The sequence below is a fragment of the Coenobita brevimanus genome, chromosome 74, assembly GCF_032717465.1.
Source record: "Coenobita brevimanus isolate Jiangsu-jjx chromosome 74, ASM3271746v2, whole genome shotgun sequence".
Lineage (NCBI taxonomy): Eukaryota > Metazoa > Arthropoda > Malacostraca > Decapoda > Coenobitidae > Coenobita > Coenobita brevimanus.
In genome coordinates, this window is record NC_137027.1 from 10,727,650 (window position 1) to 10,745,149 (window position 17,500).

General features: G+C 42.3%; 1 protein-coding gene across 1 annotated transcript in view; it reads left to right on the forward strand.

The window, feature by feature from the left end:
* The window catches only part of LOC145407764 (glycine receptor subunit alpha-2-like), a 291,099-nt gene that overhangs the window by 237,777 nt on the left and 35,822 nt on the right, over window positions 1-17,500 (forward strand). Inside the window, exon 4 of the mRNA XM_080278635.1 lies at window positions 14,663-14,886. Coding sequence (XP_080134761.1) covers window positions 14,663-14,886 — 224 coding nt within the window. The remainder of the gene's footprint in view (window positions 1-14,662; window positions 14,887-17,500) is intronic.

The following is a 17,500-nucleotide window of genomic DNA, read 5'->3' on the forward strand; positions in this document are numbered from 1 at the left end:
GGTAGCTCCTTCTGTCGAGGCTTTTCGTGGGAGGACAATGATCTCGTCTCAAACCACATGAATTTCGGACTCAGTGTGTTTGCTACGGCGCCTCTGAAAATCATTTACTGAAAATTCTTTATGATGTTTTTAAGAGAGGCCCTGCAGTGGGGGAAGAGTTCGTGACGATGATGATGATGATGATTTGTTGTTTAGGTGTGTGATGTCTTTGTGGTTGTTTTGAAGGAAGGAGTGTGTGTGTGTGTGTGTGTGTGTGTGTGTGTGTGTGTGTGTGTGTGTGTGTGTGTGTGTGTGTGTGTGTGTGTGTGTGTGTGTGTGTGTGTGTGTGTGTGTGTGTGTGTGTGTGTGTGTGTGTGTGTGTGTGTGTGTGTGTGAGTGCTTGCGTGCGTGCGGGGGGCTTGAGAGAAAGTGAAAATGCTCGATAACAGAATTTATAAAGCCTATCTCTATTGCAGAACACCCCATGAATCTGACACGAACCAGATAAATGTACCTACCCACTTCTCTGTTTGTGTTCACCCGTCTGTTCATTTCCCTCTCCTCCTTCCCCCTCCCCTCTTTTCCCCCTTCCTCCTTTCCCTCTTTTCCCCCCTTCTCCTTTTTCTTATGGTCTTGTCCCCCTTCTCTCATTCCAACATTTCCCCTCGCCCAGATTCCCCATCCTTTTCCCTCCACCCCGCCCCCCACGTCTCTCTTCTCATCTTCACGTTTCATTACCTCTCCTCTCCCTCTCAATTCCCCCTTTACCTCCAGCCTCCTTCCCTTCATCCCGTCTTTCATACCCCCCTCTCCCTCATCCGTACCCCCAACACCTCGCCTCACCCCTCTTTTCCTATTTCACTCTCCTATACACTCTTCATTTCTCCCTCACTCTCCCCCCCGATCTCTCTCTCTCTCTCTCTCTCTCTCTCTCTCTCTCTCTCTTCCAGGCAGATCACAGAAGAAAATCAATTGAACAGCAAAAAAATCCTCCCCCCAAAGCCACCATACAACAAAAGAAAAAGAAAAAAAAAAATCCCATGACTTTGAAAACACGCCCCTGATTTAAAAATAATCCAGGTCAGAAAAAAAAAAAAAATCCCTCTCCACACCAAGGCCGATGGAGGGTTTTCACTCTTTGTTTTTTTCGTCTTTTCATTTTTTTTTCCTTTTTGAGGTATAGATAGCGCGGTGCATTTTTCGACAGTCAGCAAATATCAGGGGTAAGAACTGATGCCACTCTGACCTCAGCACAGCCACATCTGTAACCTACCTTGACCTGGCAGGCCTTTGACCCCACCAGGCGCTGTTTGGACGCTGTTTGGACACCTGGTAAAACACGTAAGGACATTTAATGGTTACCAGATTAAAGGACATTTGGAGGGTACATTATTTTTAGGAGTTACCTGAGTTCTAAAAGTACTTCACGCCATCTCCCGGGGAAAAAAAATGACGACGATGACGGTGACGATGACGACGACGATGATGATGATGATGGTGGTGGTGATGGCGAATAAACTGGCAGGATGACGTACTAATTCAGCAAGAATTGTTTTGTTTTTTCAAGAGCGGAAGCAGATGCACAGTACCAAATGTAGAAGTAGGAAGAGAATACGTGGGAGTCTTACAGGTGATTTTGGAGATTTACCTGAGGCTCCCTGAGTATCTTGTGGCGTCCGGACTCTTCTACTTAAGGACAGTCATTACGGCGAGTCCCATATTCATTCGTCAGTGGTGTTTACTACGATGTGGCGATAACAGCGAGTGCCTTAACGTTAGGGGCCATACACACAGCTCAGCCGAGACGTTTGGTGTGTAGTTATCATCTTGCCGGGAGCCGTAGCATCTCCTGGCGGGGGCTGCTGAAGGAGTGTGGATAGTCTCAGTAGCAGCAACGACCACGGCAGCTGCAGTACCCAGGAGAGGTCGTCATTCCAAGTGTCGTCCTTGAGTGTCGTCCTTGAGTGTCGTCCTTGAGTGTCGTCCTTGAGTGTCATCCTTGAGTGTCGTCCTTGAGTGTCGTCCTTGGTATATCCTCGACATTCTGGGCTTCATTGTCTCGTTAGCTGGGGATCCCTTTCTGTATTTTTTTTTTTCTTATGGAACTAGGCCACCCCCAAACTTGAATATTAAGTCGTGGCTGCTTGATATACGCTGAGCCGTAGTTTTGAGAGAGGAATGAGTCTCCTTGATTACTAGTCAGATCAACCCTTCAATCTTAATACACTTGGCCATCTGTTAGACTGAAAAGAGTGTATGATCGTAATTAAATGAGAATAAGTTTGTCATAGATGTTAAGTAGATGCTCATAAATCCACCCTCCTATGAATTTTACGTGTAGTCTATGGATTATACGTGCAGTCTATGGATTCTACGTGCAGCCTGTGGATTTTACGCGTAGTCTATGGATTTTACGTGAAGTCTATGGATTTCACGTGCAGTCTATGGATTTTACGTGCAGTCTATGGATTTTACGTGCAGTCTATGGATTTTACGTGCAGTCTATGGATTTTACGTGCAGTCTATGGATTTTACGTGCAGTCTATAGATTTTACGTGCAGTCTATGGATTCTACGTGCAGTCTATGGATTTTACGTGCAGTCTGTGGAGATTACGTGCAGTCTAGAGCCCCCAAATGCTCCCCTTCAGCGCCTTTGTTCTCGGATTTAGAGCAGCGTTTGTCATGGAATCCCGGCTTTATTTTTGGCGGTGACCGCTCAGGTGTGAACTTCCCGCTGGTGGCTGGTGTCCGTCGTGAGGGATGAGGTGCGACGGAAGCTGGAAGTGGATGTGTTGGTGTGGGGGAATGTTATGTATATATGAATGTATGTATTGTATGTATGAATGTAAGTATGAATGTATGTATGTATGAGTGTATGTATATATGAATGTATGTATGTATGTATGTAGTGTATGTATATATTTATGTATGTATGTATGTGTGTATGTATGAATAAATGTATTAATGTGTGTATGTATCAATCAATCAATCAATCAATCATTTCCTGTGGCACCCCACGGGATGCATAGGGCCTCAATGAACTCTCTCCACCAATATTTGTCTCTTGCCATCTCCTTCAGGTCCCACCAACACTCCTCTCCTGCTTCTTTTTTCATTGTCCTCAACCAGGTTTCCCTCGGCCTTCCTCTACCTCTTCTTCCTCTAGCAGTCCACTCTGGCACATCCTGTATTAAACTGCCTTCTTTTCTGTATATGTGCCCCAGCCACTTCCAGCGAGACAGTCTCACATATTCATTAATTGGTTCCACTCTCGTCATATCCCTTACTCTTTCATTTGTAACTCTGTCTTGCCACTTTACCCCAAGAATCCTTCTCAGTATTTTATTCTCAAATCCTAATACTTTCTGATCTGTTGCAATTGTACTGTACCATGACTCATGCCCGTAAATTAAAATTGGTCTAACCATGGACTTGTAAATTTTCACTTTAGTATGTACCGAAAGCATATTATTATTCCAAACAGATTTCAAAATTCCAACAGCTCGCCAAGCCTGTCTAATCCTCTCCTCAATTTCATTGTTTAATGATCCATTAGATGATACAATCGTTCCCAGATATTTAAAGTTTTCTACATTCTTCACCACATTATTCCCAATTACACAATCGATTTGGTTCTCCACGTTCATATTAATAATTTCAGTCTTTCCACAATTTATTTCCAATCCCACTTTTTCTCCTTCCTCCACCAGACAATCAAGCACCCTCTGCATCTCGTAAATACTTCCGCAAATCAGTACAATATCATCAGCATAGTCCAAAGCCATCAGCTTCTTATTTTCTGTCCAGTTAATTCCTGCACCTGTTCTCCTTACAACCTTTTTCATAACATATGTTATGAAAAAGGTGTGTATGTATGTATGAATGTAAATGTATATATGTATGTATGTATGAATTTATGTATGAATAAAAGTATGATTGTGTGTATGTATGAATGCATGTATGAATGCATGTATGAATGTATGTATGTATGTGTGTATGTATGTATTTTTATGCATCCGACTCTGGGTATACACATCCTAGTCCCTTCCCTGAGGCCCACTAATCCTCCTATGAGCCACACTATCTTCACATGTCACCACTTGGACGCCAATACCCACCGACCTTATTAAATATATGCTAGGGCTGTCTCATTCGCTGCTACTAGATAATTTTGCACAGGTTAAGGTGTTAGACGAAAGTAGATGAGAGAAAGTGAAATGAAGAGGGAAAAAAAACACAGGAAATAAAAGAAAGTGAAACAAAGAGACGAAAAAAATAAACAAAAAAAATGAAATAAAAGAAAGTGAAATGAAGAGACGAAAAAAAAAAAACACAGGAAATAAAAGAAAGTGAAATGAAGAGACGAAAAAAACAAAAAAAAAAACACACAGGAAAACTAACACGGGCTTTAAAAATACAAAATGCCCCAGTTTTTTTTTTTTTTCATTTTTTTTTACTGAAGCCGATAGACAGGAAGTGTAGTCACGGCAGAAGCTCCCTAGCACCTCATCGTTAGTGATTTATTTTTCGATATGCCTGGTTAATATCCTTTTGTACGTTATATATACAGAGTTTGGCGATATTAGGATTATTTAAGTAGCACAGAGGAGGACGTCAAGGTGTAGTAAGCAAAATAAATCACTTAAGTAAAGGTGTTAGGGAGGTTCTTAGGGCAATAAGAATACGGAACCAGCTGCCTCATTCCCTTATTTTTTAGAGAAGCCTCATCAAACGGCCCCGATGTTCCCGCATCAATCTAGACATCAGCACTTGCTTGAATTTCGTGAAGGCCGTATTCTAGGTGACGTAGAAGGCTTCGTAGTACCGTACCTCTTCTTTAGCGATTTATTTTGCATATTGCACCTTGTAAGTTATTTGTGCCTTTTTAATATTGACACACTTTGCATCATTGATATAAAAAAAAGACATTAGAAAGATAGATAGATAGACGTAGAGATATACCAATAGATAGATAAATAGACAAATAGGGAGATATGTAGATAGACTCTAATAGATAGATAAATAGATAAACAAAGTCCTTAAACTGTAAAATAGTTTTAAGAAATTTAGGCGAAACACTAAACTTGAGACTCGGGAGACAAACCAAAGAACACAAAGTAGAATAACCCAATATTTCGCCGTGTGTAATTCACCGGGTCGATCAGGATCACTTGATGGTCGTGATCGTCAGCTTTTACCCTCCCGGAAGGGAGCTGAGAGCTCATATAGTCCGATCTAAGGGCAAGGCTGTGACCTTCACACACGCACACACCCGTCCCCTTGCTCAAGGGGGACAGTAACCACCCACTTCGTCAGTGAAACTTTTCGCAACCTGAGCGAGGCGCGAACTCCCGTCCACCAGTTGGCAAGCGGGAACGTTACCACTGCACCAGCGAGCGGTGTGTGTGTGTGTGTGTGTGTGTGTGTGTGTGTGTGTGTGTGTGTGTGTTGCTTTTTTCCTGTTTTCTATAAATGGCCACCGAAATATATTCATTCAGGAATTTTTAAAAGTGGCGCGATTTTTTGACCACACGATTTCCCTGCAATATTGTGCGATTGCAATTTCATTAACGGCCTTACCCCATTCAGTACGATTTTTCCTTTTTACTCTATTTATCTCATTTTTTTTATTTTATTTTTGCCACGGCTAGATGGTTCAGTAATACTTCGTTTCCTGCGTATTCACAGTTCTTAACCTGTCGTTCTCTTTACACCTCCTGTAATAGTCGTTTTTCATCCTCTGCACACGTCTCCCAGTCCGTCGCTTCTTCCGTCTACTACGTGTCTTGCAGTATGTCTTTTCTCCGTCTACTGCACGTCTTCCTGTCTCGTTTCTTCATCTCAATCTATCAGAAATAAATCGGTAAGGAAGAGGTGTTAATAAGCTTCCTAATCACACGAGAATACCGCCTCTACTTGATGGCTTACCTACCTGAGTTCTAATTACTGTTATTGTTTACCCTCATATACCTGGAGCATATCACTTCCTCCAAATCTCCTCCAATTAAGTTTACATCTAATACATCTTATCATTTTACTTTTCTTCGTATTTGGTCAGGTGAAAGATCAGGTCAGGTGAGGAGAGGTAAGGTATGGTGGTCATCAGGTAAAGGGAGGTTAGGTAAGGTGAAGTAAGGTGAGAAATAAGGTGATGTGAGGTAATGTTATGGCAGGTCACGTTAGGAAAGGTGAGATGATGTGAGGTGAAGTGAGGTGAATAAAGATTAATTAAATGAGGTTAGATGAGTTTAGATGAGATGAATTCAGGTGAGGGGAAGGGAGAAGTGAGATGAGAGGAGCTAAGATCAGGTCACGTCATGTCAGGTCATCGATACACAGACCCTTGAACCTTCGGAGTATCGCACCTGTTCATACATGTAGAGCGGTCACGTGTAGTCGGGGGGGAGGGGGGTCAGCAAACACCCAGAGGTCGCCGCCACGTGGATCACCTGACCTCCATATTTGATCCACAGTACATCCACACCTTCGTACATTATTCCACGTTGCATCCACACCCTCTCTTACATTATTCTTCACTTCCCTCCCCCTTCTTTCCACCTCTGCTCCGCTCTTCCTCCACATTTCCTTCATAGGTAGCTGACACGTGCACCACTTCGACACAAAATTCCATCCACATCTTCTTAAACTAATCCATCTTTATTCCACATCCCATCCATCACCACTCCACACCCCTCTCTTACGTCATTCCATACTTCTTCCACATCTGCTCCACACTCCCTTCACCTCCATTTCACACTCCTTCCACCTCCATCCTACTTGTATTCCACATTTTCTCTCTCTCTCTCTCTCTCTCTCTCTCTCTCTCTCTCTCTCTCTCTCTCTCTCTCTCTCTCTCTCTCTCTCTCTCTCTCTCTCTCTCTCTCTCTCTCTCTCTCTCTCTCTCTCTCTCTCTCTCTCTCTCTCGTTATAATTACGGGGTACTGCAGCTTCTGTGACCACCAGCATACGACGAGGTCCTTTGGTCAGGCCTGCTGTGTGTGTGTGTGTGTGTGTGTGTGTGCGTGTGTTGTAGATCTCTTGTATGTGCGTGTGTCTGTGAGAAGGAGAGGGTACCCTGATGGTTATGTATTAATATGTATCAATGTGTGTGTGTATGTTTGTGTGTGTGTGTGTGTGTGTGTGTGTGTGTGTGTGTGTGTGTGTGTGTGTGTGTGAGAGAGAGAGAGAGAGAGAGAGAGAGAGAGAGAGAGAGAGAGAGAGAGAGAGAGGGAGGAGGGTACACCATGCTTATTGTGTATTAATGTGTGAATCTATGTAATGTTGATAAGATCCCTGTGTGTGTGTGTGTGTGTGTGTGTGTGTGTGTGTGTGTGTGTGTGTGTGTGTGTGTGTGTGTGTGTGTGTTGGGTTCGAAGGTAAGGACGTGGGTGAAGGGAGAGGTGGCGAGGGTGGAGAAGGGAAGGGGATGAGAGGAGGATATGGAGAAGTTAGAGTTGAGAGAGAGAGAGAGAGAGAGAGAGAGAGAGAGAACAGAGAATGAGGTGTGGATTATCTGGAAATGGAGATGGGGGGGAGGGAAGGAGTATGGAGTAGGGGAGGCAAAAGGATGATAAAAGAAAAACAGGATTCGTGAGAAAAAAAAAAAGAACAAAATAGGGAAGTTAAGGACAGGTTAAGTGAGCGATGTGGATGTGTTAAGGATGTAGATGGATAGGAACGGGAAATAGGTAAGTATGAAGGAATAGGATAGGATAAAGGGTGAGGAAGGATAGGGAGGGAAGGGATGACAATAAGGATGGGGAGAAGGGGAATGGTGAGGGGAGGTAAGGATGTGAGTGAAGGATGTGGAGGGTATGAAACGCGGATGGGATGGCGGTATGAAAGAGGCAAGAGAAATGGGTATTGATGGGGAGGGAAGGGGTGGAAACAGGGAAGGAAGGGGAGGGGAGGATATGAAGGAGGGAGGAGGGAGGGAAGACGGGGAGATAAGGTGAGAGTATGTGGGAGTAATCTTGTACACACACACACACACACACACACACACACACACACACACACACACACTCTCTCTCTCTCTCTCTCTCTCTCTCTCTCTCTCTCTCTCTCTCTCTCTCTCTCTCTCAAGCGCATAAGGGCGAAGCCTGATTTAATTTGCGTTGCTTTATATCCCATTGTGCTCCTGTCCCTTTTCATATACCAGTGTTTTGTGACGAGAGAGAAAGAGAGAGAGAGAGAGAAATGGAAAAAATGAGCCATTCAAGATAAGAGAAGCGGAAAACGAGACTATCTTTTGCTTTCTAGAGTCGTCCTGTGGGCTTAGTGCTGTTTGGGTGATGGCTTAGTAGTCCCGGGAGTGGAGAGAGAGAGAGAGAGAGAGAGAGAAGGGGAGGGGGGGGACCGGAAAAAAGCTGTTCAAGATAAGTGAAGGGAAGGAGACAGAAAGACAGACAGACAGACAGAAGTGAATTAGGTGCAGAGTTGGATAGGTTTGGTCAGGGTGGATATGGCAGTACATGAACAAGATTATGGAGCCTGGAACTAAGAAGACTGGAACCGATAAAGGGATGAAAAATGAGGAATGGAAATGAGTTGCTAGATCATGTGGAGTTACGTGGAGAGGCAGGCAGAGAAATGCGGAAGTGAAGGAGCGTTGTGGTATTGGTATGGAATGTGCTGCAATGTGTTTAAGTGTGCCCTGTGAATGTTTGGAAATGTGGAGTGAATGGAGAATGAGAGATTAACTGGGAGATTATAAGTGCATGAGGTGGAGTGGGAGATGGGGAGGGGAAGACTGAGGATGAGGTGGAGGGGGAGATCGAGGATGAGGTGGCAGGGGAGACCGAGGATAAGGTTAAGGGACGACATGGAGAGGTATATAAATGAGAATGGTGTGAGCTGGAGTAAGGGTAGCCTGATCACGGAATACAGGGTGACATGGAGGCGATTTGTTTGTGGCCACCATCTATGGAATCTGTGCGTCTGGTTATAAATAGATAAAAAAAATAAAGAAGAAAGCTGGAAGAGGAAAAGACTGGAACAGAAAGAGACTGGAATAGGAAGAGACTGGAACAGGAAGAGGCTGCAATAGGAATTGACTGGAACAGAAAGAGACTGGAACAGAAAGAGACTGGAATAGGATGAGACTGGAACAGGAAGAATAGGAAGAGACTGGAATAGGAAGAGACTGGAATATTAAGAGACTGGAATGGAGCGAGAATCAAGAAGTTAAATCAGGAAAAAGCTGGAACGAGGAAAACAAAAACCCGAACATAAGGGGCGCCGTAAATTGAGATGGGTCTGGAAGGGAAAACAGACTGGAACCTGGAAAAAGGCTTTGAACGGGGTAGAGCGCTGGAGGCGGGAGGGAAAAGGTTGAAAATATTAAGTAATTGGCCGGGAGCTGTGAGAGGGAGAGAGAGAGAGAAAAGGGGGGCGGGGAGTGATCTCCTCCTCCTCCTCCTCCTCCTCCTCCTCCTCCTCCTCCCCCTCTTTCTACAGTGCCACCGAACAATATTCATCTTGTAGCGAATGACTTAATGAATGAGAGAAGCTTAAGGAGAGGAGAGGGACGGGCCAGGTAATCTGAGGGTAAGAGGAGACCATTAGGAGGACTTGTAATGGCCGGATAGTGGAGTCTTGTGGAGGGTGAGGGGCCCTGGGGAGACATGCAGGCGAGTGGAGGAGGAAGGGAGGAAGAGGGAGAGGGTTGGAGTAGGAGGAGGAGGACGAGGAGGAGGAGCAGGAGGGTGGAAGAAAGGAAGGGGGAGAGGGATGAAGGAGGAAGAAGAGAGGAAGAGGGAGAGGAATGAAGGAGATGGAAGAGGAGGAGGAGGAGGAGGAAAAACTAAGTGAAGAAGAGATGAAGAGGAGGAGGAGGAGGAAGGGGCTTGCAGTGGGAGAAAAAGAGATGAAAGAGGAGGATGGGGGAGGGAGAGGCGTCGAGTAGTAGTAGTAGAAGTAGTAGCAGTAGTAGTAGTAGTAGTAGTAGTAGTAGCAGCAGCAGCAGTCCCATTTTTCTGAAACGTGAACCCGGTGAACTGCAGGCTTAAGTTTATTTTATCCTGCAGTCACCATCCTCCTTTTGGGGGATAGGGAAGCAAGTGATGGACGTTTGTATAACCAAGCATTTGAGCGACCTATCCTGACCTATCCTATTCTAATCTCTCCTCCTGACCCCTGACCTACCCTGACCTACCTCTCCTGACCCCTAACCTATCCTGACCCCTGACCTACCCTAACCTCTCATCTCCTGATCGCCGATCTATCCTAACCTCACCTCCTGACCTGACCTATTCTAACCTATCCTTTCCTGACCCCTGACCTATCCTAACTTCTTATCTCCTACCTATCCTAACCTCTCCTCTCCTGACCTCCAACCTATCCTAACCTCTCCTCTCCTGACCTCCAACCTATCCTAACCTCTCCTCTCCTGACCCCTAACCTTTCCTAACCTCTCTTTTTTTATTCTGACATTATTAACGGGTTTAATTTTCACCCCCTGATCATCTCCTCATTAATAATTTTTCGACCTTGATCAAACTTTTTCATCCACCAAATTATCCTCGAAAATTCTCCCTCCACCTAATGCCAGGAGAATTTTTTTTTTTTTTTTTTGGGGGGGAGGGTTATAGGCGATTGTGTGTTAATTATATGGAGTGATTAGCCTTGCCTTGAATGATAGATAGATAGATAGATAGATAGATTGATTGATAGAGACCGACAAACATGCAGACAGACAGACAGATTCAGTGAGTTAGTTGGGCAGGCAGGACAACAAATAGATAAAGAGCAGTTATAACAGAGAGATGGACAGATACATAAATAGATATATAGATAGATAAATAGATAGATAGATGGGGCAGACAGAGATAAACAGACAGACAGACAGACACACAAATATTCTTTCCCACCTGGAGGCTGACCCCCCCCCCCAAATTACCTCTACCTTATGGCCCTACACTACAAATTTCCGTTTCTGTTTTTTTTTTTTTTTTTGGGGGGGAGGGGGTAAAATTTTCAGTCGGTGGCAGTAATAAAATGGCAAAAATCCTCATCATCTTCAAGTTATCATACCTTTTTCACCTTAACTTGGCCCAGATTTTCGTCTTTTGGCAATTTATTTCACGTAGCTCAGTGGTAAATCAACACACACACACACACACACACACACACACACACACACCTCTTGCATCCTTTCCGTAGCACTTCTTCGTGACCAGCATCATTTTCTAGTGTTGCTGTACCAACTCAGCATTCGAGATGGAGAGATGGCAATTTTAGGCCAAGTTAGAGTAAAAAGAGTAAATGCATTTCTCAAGGATGGCTCACCTGTCTTATTTTTTTCTTGCCATATTCAGACGATTTTATTCAGCTAAGGAGAGAATTGTGGATGTGAAAAATTTAATGAGTCAACGAGAATCATTTTTATCCCATTAAGATTCTTTCTGTACTCTCTTCACTTTTACTTGGCCTAAATTTGTCATCTGTCCATCTTGAAGAGTTGTGAAAAGAATCTAATCCTGGAATATGGTGCTAGTCACGAAGAGGTGCAATGGGAAGACTGTAGAGCCGTAGCAATGTTTTTTTCTGCCACTGAGCTACATGGAATAAGCTGCTAATGGAGTGAGAGGTGAGGGAAAGTGTAGTGTAATGTAGTGTAGTGTAGTGTTGTGTAGTGTAGTGTGGTGTAGTGTAGTGTAGTGTAGTGTAGTGTAGTGTAGTGTAGTGTAGTGTAGTGTAGTGGGGATAATCGTGAGCCTGTGGAATGTGGGAAAGATCGTGACCTGTGTAAAGCAATTTAAAAAGTGAGATTGATAGTTAAATCTAAAGAAGTCACCCCTCTTCCCCCCCCCCTCCCCGTATTTGACCTTTCACCTCCCCCCTCCCTTCCTCCTCCTCTCCCCTCCCCTGACTCCCCTTCCCCCTCTCCCTTCCCCTGACCCCTCTTCCCCCAATATCTCTGGCCCCTTCTTCCTTCCTGCGTCTTTCCTTGCCACTTCTACTTTTCATTCCACTTCTTCCTCCTTTCCTTCGCTTGCCTTCATTCTCTGTTTTTTTCATTTCTCTCACCCTCCATGCCTTCCTCATTTCCCCCTCCTTTCCCTTCCCTTTCCCCCTCCCTTCCTTCTTTTCTCCTCTCTTTTCCTGTCTCCCATCCCCTGTTTCACCCACTGACTTTCCTCTTTTTCTCTTTCTCTCATTGCATCCCCTTTTGCAACTTTTCCTCTCTTTTCTCTCCCCCCTTTCCTGCTTTCCCCTCTCTTCCTCCTTTCCTCCTTTTCCATCTATTCCTTCCTCCTACTTTCCTCCTCTCTACTATCTACTATTTCCCCCTCTCATTTACCACCCCCTCTTTCCCCTCTCCTCTCTTATTTTCCCTTCTCTTCCACTCTTTCCCCTTTCTTCCTCCTCCCTCCCTTCCTCTCCCCCCTCCCCTCTATCCTTCCACATCTTAACCTCCCACCATCCATTATCACTCACCCCTACCCCACCCCAGATCCCCTCACCCCACAAACATAACCCCTCTCCTCACCAACACTATGCCACTCCTCTGTCCCCTCCCTTTTTCCCCCTCCTCTCCCCTCTCCTATCCCTCTCCCTTCCTTCCTTCATTCCCTCCTCTCCCTCCCATCTACTCTTTCCTCCCTCCTTTCATTGTCACCCTCCCCAGCCGTACCCCTGCCGCACCACGAACCCCTCTCCACCCAAACCACCCCCTCCCTCATTCCCCTCCCTTCCCCTCTCGTTCCTTTCCGTTTTTCTCTCTGTTCCCCCTTTTTCTCCCCTATTTCCTCCCATCCCCTACCCACTCCCTCCACCTCACCCACGCCTTACCCCCCCATCTCCCCTCCCGGCAAAAACAGGCAAGACATCACGACATTAGGGCTTTTACAGGGGGAGAAAAAAATGCACAGGAGAGAAATTGGCTATTAACCCATGTCTAGGTACATACACACACACACACACACACACACACACACACACACATCCTGGCTTTGACAATTATCCTCCATTTTAGGTGGAAATTGTTACTATGCATTTTTGTATTAAGCCTATTGCCCTTCCCTGCCTTTGTGCACCTGCCTCATCTATTTGTCTATCTATCTATTTATATATCTATCTGCCTACCTACCTACCAATCAATCTGTCCATCCATCTCTCTCTATATCTACCTACCTACCTATCTTTCTATCTATCTACCTTTTATCTATCTATCTGTCTATCTAAGCGAATACATGCATACTTAAGAATACATGTAGTTTTAGATTTTATATAGAAAAGAGAACTGTGTGTCATGTGATAAAATATTAACTCATAGAAACATAATATTTTGACACACGTAATATATTTGCTCTCTCTCTCTCTCTCTCTCTCTCTCTCTCTCTCTCTCTCTCTCTCTCTCTCTCTCTCTCTCTCTCTCCGCTAATGACAGCAAAATACTGCAAAATAAAATAATGCTAATGATGAGACCCTGATGGAGGTCGTGGTGTGGTGTGTGTGTGTGTGTGTGTGTGTGTGTGTGTGTGTGTGTGTGTGTGTGTTCTGGCATAAAATCAGCCCTAATGGATGGCAGTGCTTAAAAAATAATAATAATCATGTTCCGGTTTAAATTTACGCTTGTGTGTGCTTTCATCCATCAGACCTCATTACTCTCTCTCTCTCTCTCTCTCTCTCTCTCTCTCTCTCTCTCTCTCTCTCTCTCAAGCAAAACCAACGAAAACCCTCAGAATCGTGAAAAATATCGCTCTCTTCCCTCTTGTGTGTTGCAGGTACCGCCCCTTATTTTTTTTTAAAGTGAGGAACGCATGCATTTTCCCTACTTCCTAAAAATTTCTGATGAAGCACGTATTTATTGGATGCAAAAAAAGAGACTGTAAATCATAAAAAGGGCTTTGGGGAATAGAAAATGGTGAAGCGTAGTCATGGTAACGTTGACTGGGCCGTTCTCGCAACACACAGAAATAGAGATGCGTAATATATGGACTGCCTTGTATATCTGTTTGTCTTTCCATCGTACAAATTCACTTAAGTAATTCCTCTTCCCTGTGTACAAATTTTCTTTCTCCATGCATCCAAAAGACACTGAATTAGCCCTAATTTACCCACTTAACTAGCCCTTATTTACCCATTTAACCAGCCTTTAGTTACTCACATAAGCAGCCCCTATTTACCCACTTAACAAGCCCCTGTTTACCCACTTACCAAGCCCCTGTTTACCCACTTAACTAGCCCTATTTACCCACTTAACTAGCCCTATTTACCCACTTAACTAGCCCTATTTACCCACTTAACTAGCCCTATTTGCCCACTTAACTAGCCCCTATTTGCCCACATAATTACCCCTATTTACCCATTTAAGTAGCCCCTATTTACCCACCTAGTTACCCCTATTTACCCACTTAAGCAGCCCCTATTTGCCCACGTAATTACCCCTATTTACCCATTTAACTAGCCCCTATTTACCCACTTAACTAGCCCCTCTTTACCCACTTTACTAGCCCCTATTTACCACTTTACTAGCCCCTATTTACACACATAATTACCCCTATTTACCCACCTAACTAGCCCCTATTTACCCACTTAAGTAGCCCCTATTTACCCACTTAACTAGCCCCTATTTACCCACTTAACTAGCCCCTATTTACCCACTTAACTACCCTTATTTACCCACATAATTACCCCTTTATTACCACTTATCTAGCCCCTTATTTCTCTCTGCAGGACTACCAAGTGGACCTCTACCTTCGTCAGGAGTGGGAGGACGAGAGGCTAAGGCACCCAGACATCACCAAGCCCTTAGACCTGAACGACCCTAACTTAGTGAAGGCCATTTGGAAGCCTGAGGTGTACTTCCCAAACGCCAAGCTTGCCGAGTTCCAATTCGTCACTGTACCCAATGTGCTCGTCAGGATCAACCCCAATGGAGAGATTCTGTACATGCTGAGGTGAGGGTGTGGTGAGGGTGTGGTGTGGTTCAGATTGTTAGTAGTAGTAGTAGCAGTAGTAGTGGTATTATTATTATTATTATTATTATCATTATTATTATTATTATTGTTATTATTATTATTATTATTATTATTATTATTATTATTATTATTGTTATTATTATTATTATTATTATTATTATTATTATTATTATTTCGGAAGGAGAAGGTTGGGTGATGTGATATGTATTTGTGTGTGATTTTTTTTTTCCGGGGTGATGTGTGATGAAAGTTTTGCTTACGTTGTGTGTGTGTGTGTGTGTGTGTGTGTGTGTGTGTTATGTAATTATATATATTTCACGATGTCCACAGCACCGCATGAACTCTTAAAATTCAACCCCAATGGAGAAATTCTTACGTCTCAGGTAGGTATGTAATTTAGACGTGCTATGGATCATCTTATAATTATTTAAGGAGAAAATTAAATGATCTCTTTTTTTTGCGTATTTTTTTTTATTTTATCATTATTATTATTATTTTTTTTTTTTTGCGGGATGGTATGTTCTGATATATCTTTAAATCCAGGAAGGTATAATTTTTAGGTCCACTTTCTTTATATGGGTATGTGGTATGTTAGTTTTAGGATACGTTGTGTGATTATATTTTCTGAACATTATATACTTTAATTCCATGGTATATTTTTCAGGGTTATATGTTTTGTGGTGTTTATACTTTTTGTGTCGTCTATATTTTGAGCATATTTTGAGTATATTTTTTAGTATGATGTGCAGTATGTGTGTAATCTATAATGTTGATATATGGCGTGTTCTTCTGCATGGTAATATATCGTATGATGGATATATATTCTGACATATACATTTATCTATATCTACCTGTCTATCTATCGATCTATCTTTATTTTATTTACTTAGAGAGAGAGAGAGAGAGAGAGAGAGAGAGAAAGCGAGAATATTCTGTCTAAATACCGAGAGAATATTCTAAATACTTTTTCATGTCTGTATATAATATGTTGTTTTACAGGATTTTAATTTGCATTTTCATTTATTCTTTTGAAGTATATATATTGCATGTTCTGTTGCCACGATAATTCCTTGTAGTTTATATAGATAGATACACAGATAGATAGATAGAGAGATTGATTGATAGACAGATAAATATAGATAGATAAATAAATAGATAGATTGATTGATAGACAGATTCCGTGACGTCTAATAGGCTTCGTTCTCTAGAAAAGTGAGCTTAATGATGCCGTTTATGTTTTATTTCGGTCTGTTTTTGTTAGTTTCTTTATTTTTTACATCTTTTTATATTTAATTTATTTTTTACATCTGTTTATATTATTTTTTACAGCTGTTTGTTTTTTCTTTATTTTTATAATTGTTTCTGTTATTTTCTTTATTTTTGTCTCTATGTTGTTTTCTTTGTTTTTGTATGTTTATATTTTCTTTATTTTTTTTTACATCTGTTTATATTATCTCAATTTTTTTCTTGTTTATGTTACTTTCTCAGTTTTTTACATGTTTCCATTGTTCTCTTTTTTTCTTCATTTGTTAATATTATTTTTCTTATTTTTGTACATCTTTGTATTTTTTCTTTATTGTTTAGATCTGTTTATATTTTCTTTATTTCTTTTTTTCCAGGATGTAGGCTCTGTGGTGTTTACTCTGTCTGTTTTTGTGGTGTTTTTTTTTTCACTGTAGTATTTTCTTATATCTGATTATTTCCTGACCTCTATATCTATCTCTCCATCTATCTATCTACCTGTCTATCTATGTGGTATGATTTTTTTATTGCACATTTCTCTTTTCAAGGTATAATGGGTTGTGGTTATATGCTTTGAGACATACTCGTATATATATTTTTTTCCAAAAGAATTTGTGGTATGATGTCAGCAAATTCTGTAATGTTTTCTGTTTTATATTTCTCTTCTTTTTTTTTTTCTTTTATATGCGTTTAGATTCATATATTTAATTTTTCTTTTAATATATGGTACGATCGGTGGTGTCTATCTGTCTGTCTATTGCCAGACGCCTTAATCCCATAAGGGGTGGCCACAAACAAATCGCCTCCATGTCGCACTGTCCCCCGCCATTTCACTGCCCTGTGATGTCTGTAGTTGCTAAATTTATGTGGTTATGAAGTCTTAATGTCATCTTTACATTTCGTGACCTCAGTGTATGGTAAGTGGTATTTTTGTATGGGAAGTGGTATGATTTGTATGGTAAGTGGTATTATCTGTATGGTAAGTGATATTTTTGTATGGCTAATGGTATTTATTTGGTATGGTAAATGGTATTTCTTATGGTAAGTGGTATTAATTTGTATGGCAAGTGGTATTTTTGAATAAGTGGTATTTCTTGTATGGAAAGTGGTATTTCTTGTATGGTAAGCGGTATTAATTTGTGTGGCAAGTGGTATTTGCTCTGTGTTGTATGGTATGTGGTATATGTGTGTGTGTGTGTGTGTGTGTGTGTGTGTGTGTGGGGGGGGGGGTGTCACCTAATGTGTATATATATGCCATGGTTATTATTTTACTTACATGTATGTGATGTTATATAGAGTGAGAGGTACAGGGAGACGGTGAAGAGGTATATGAATGAGGTTCTGTGAGTTG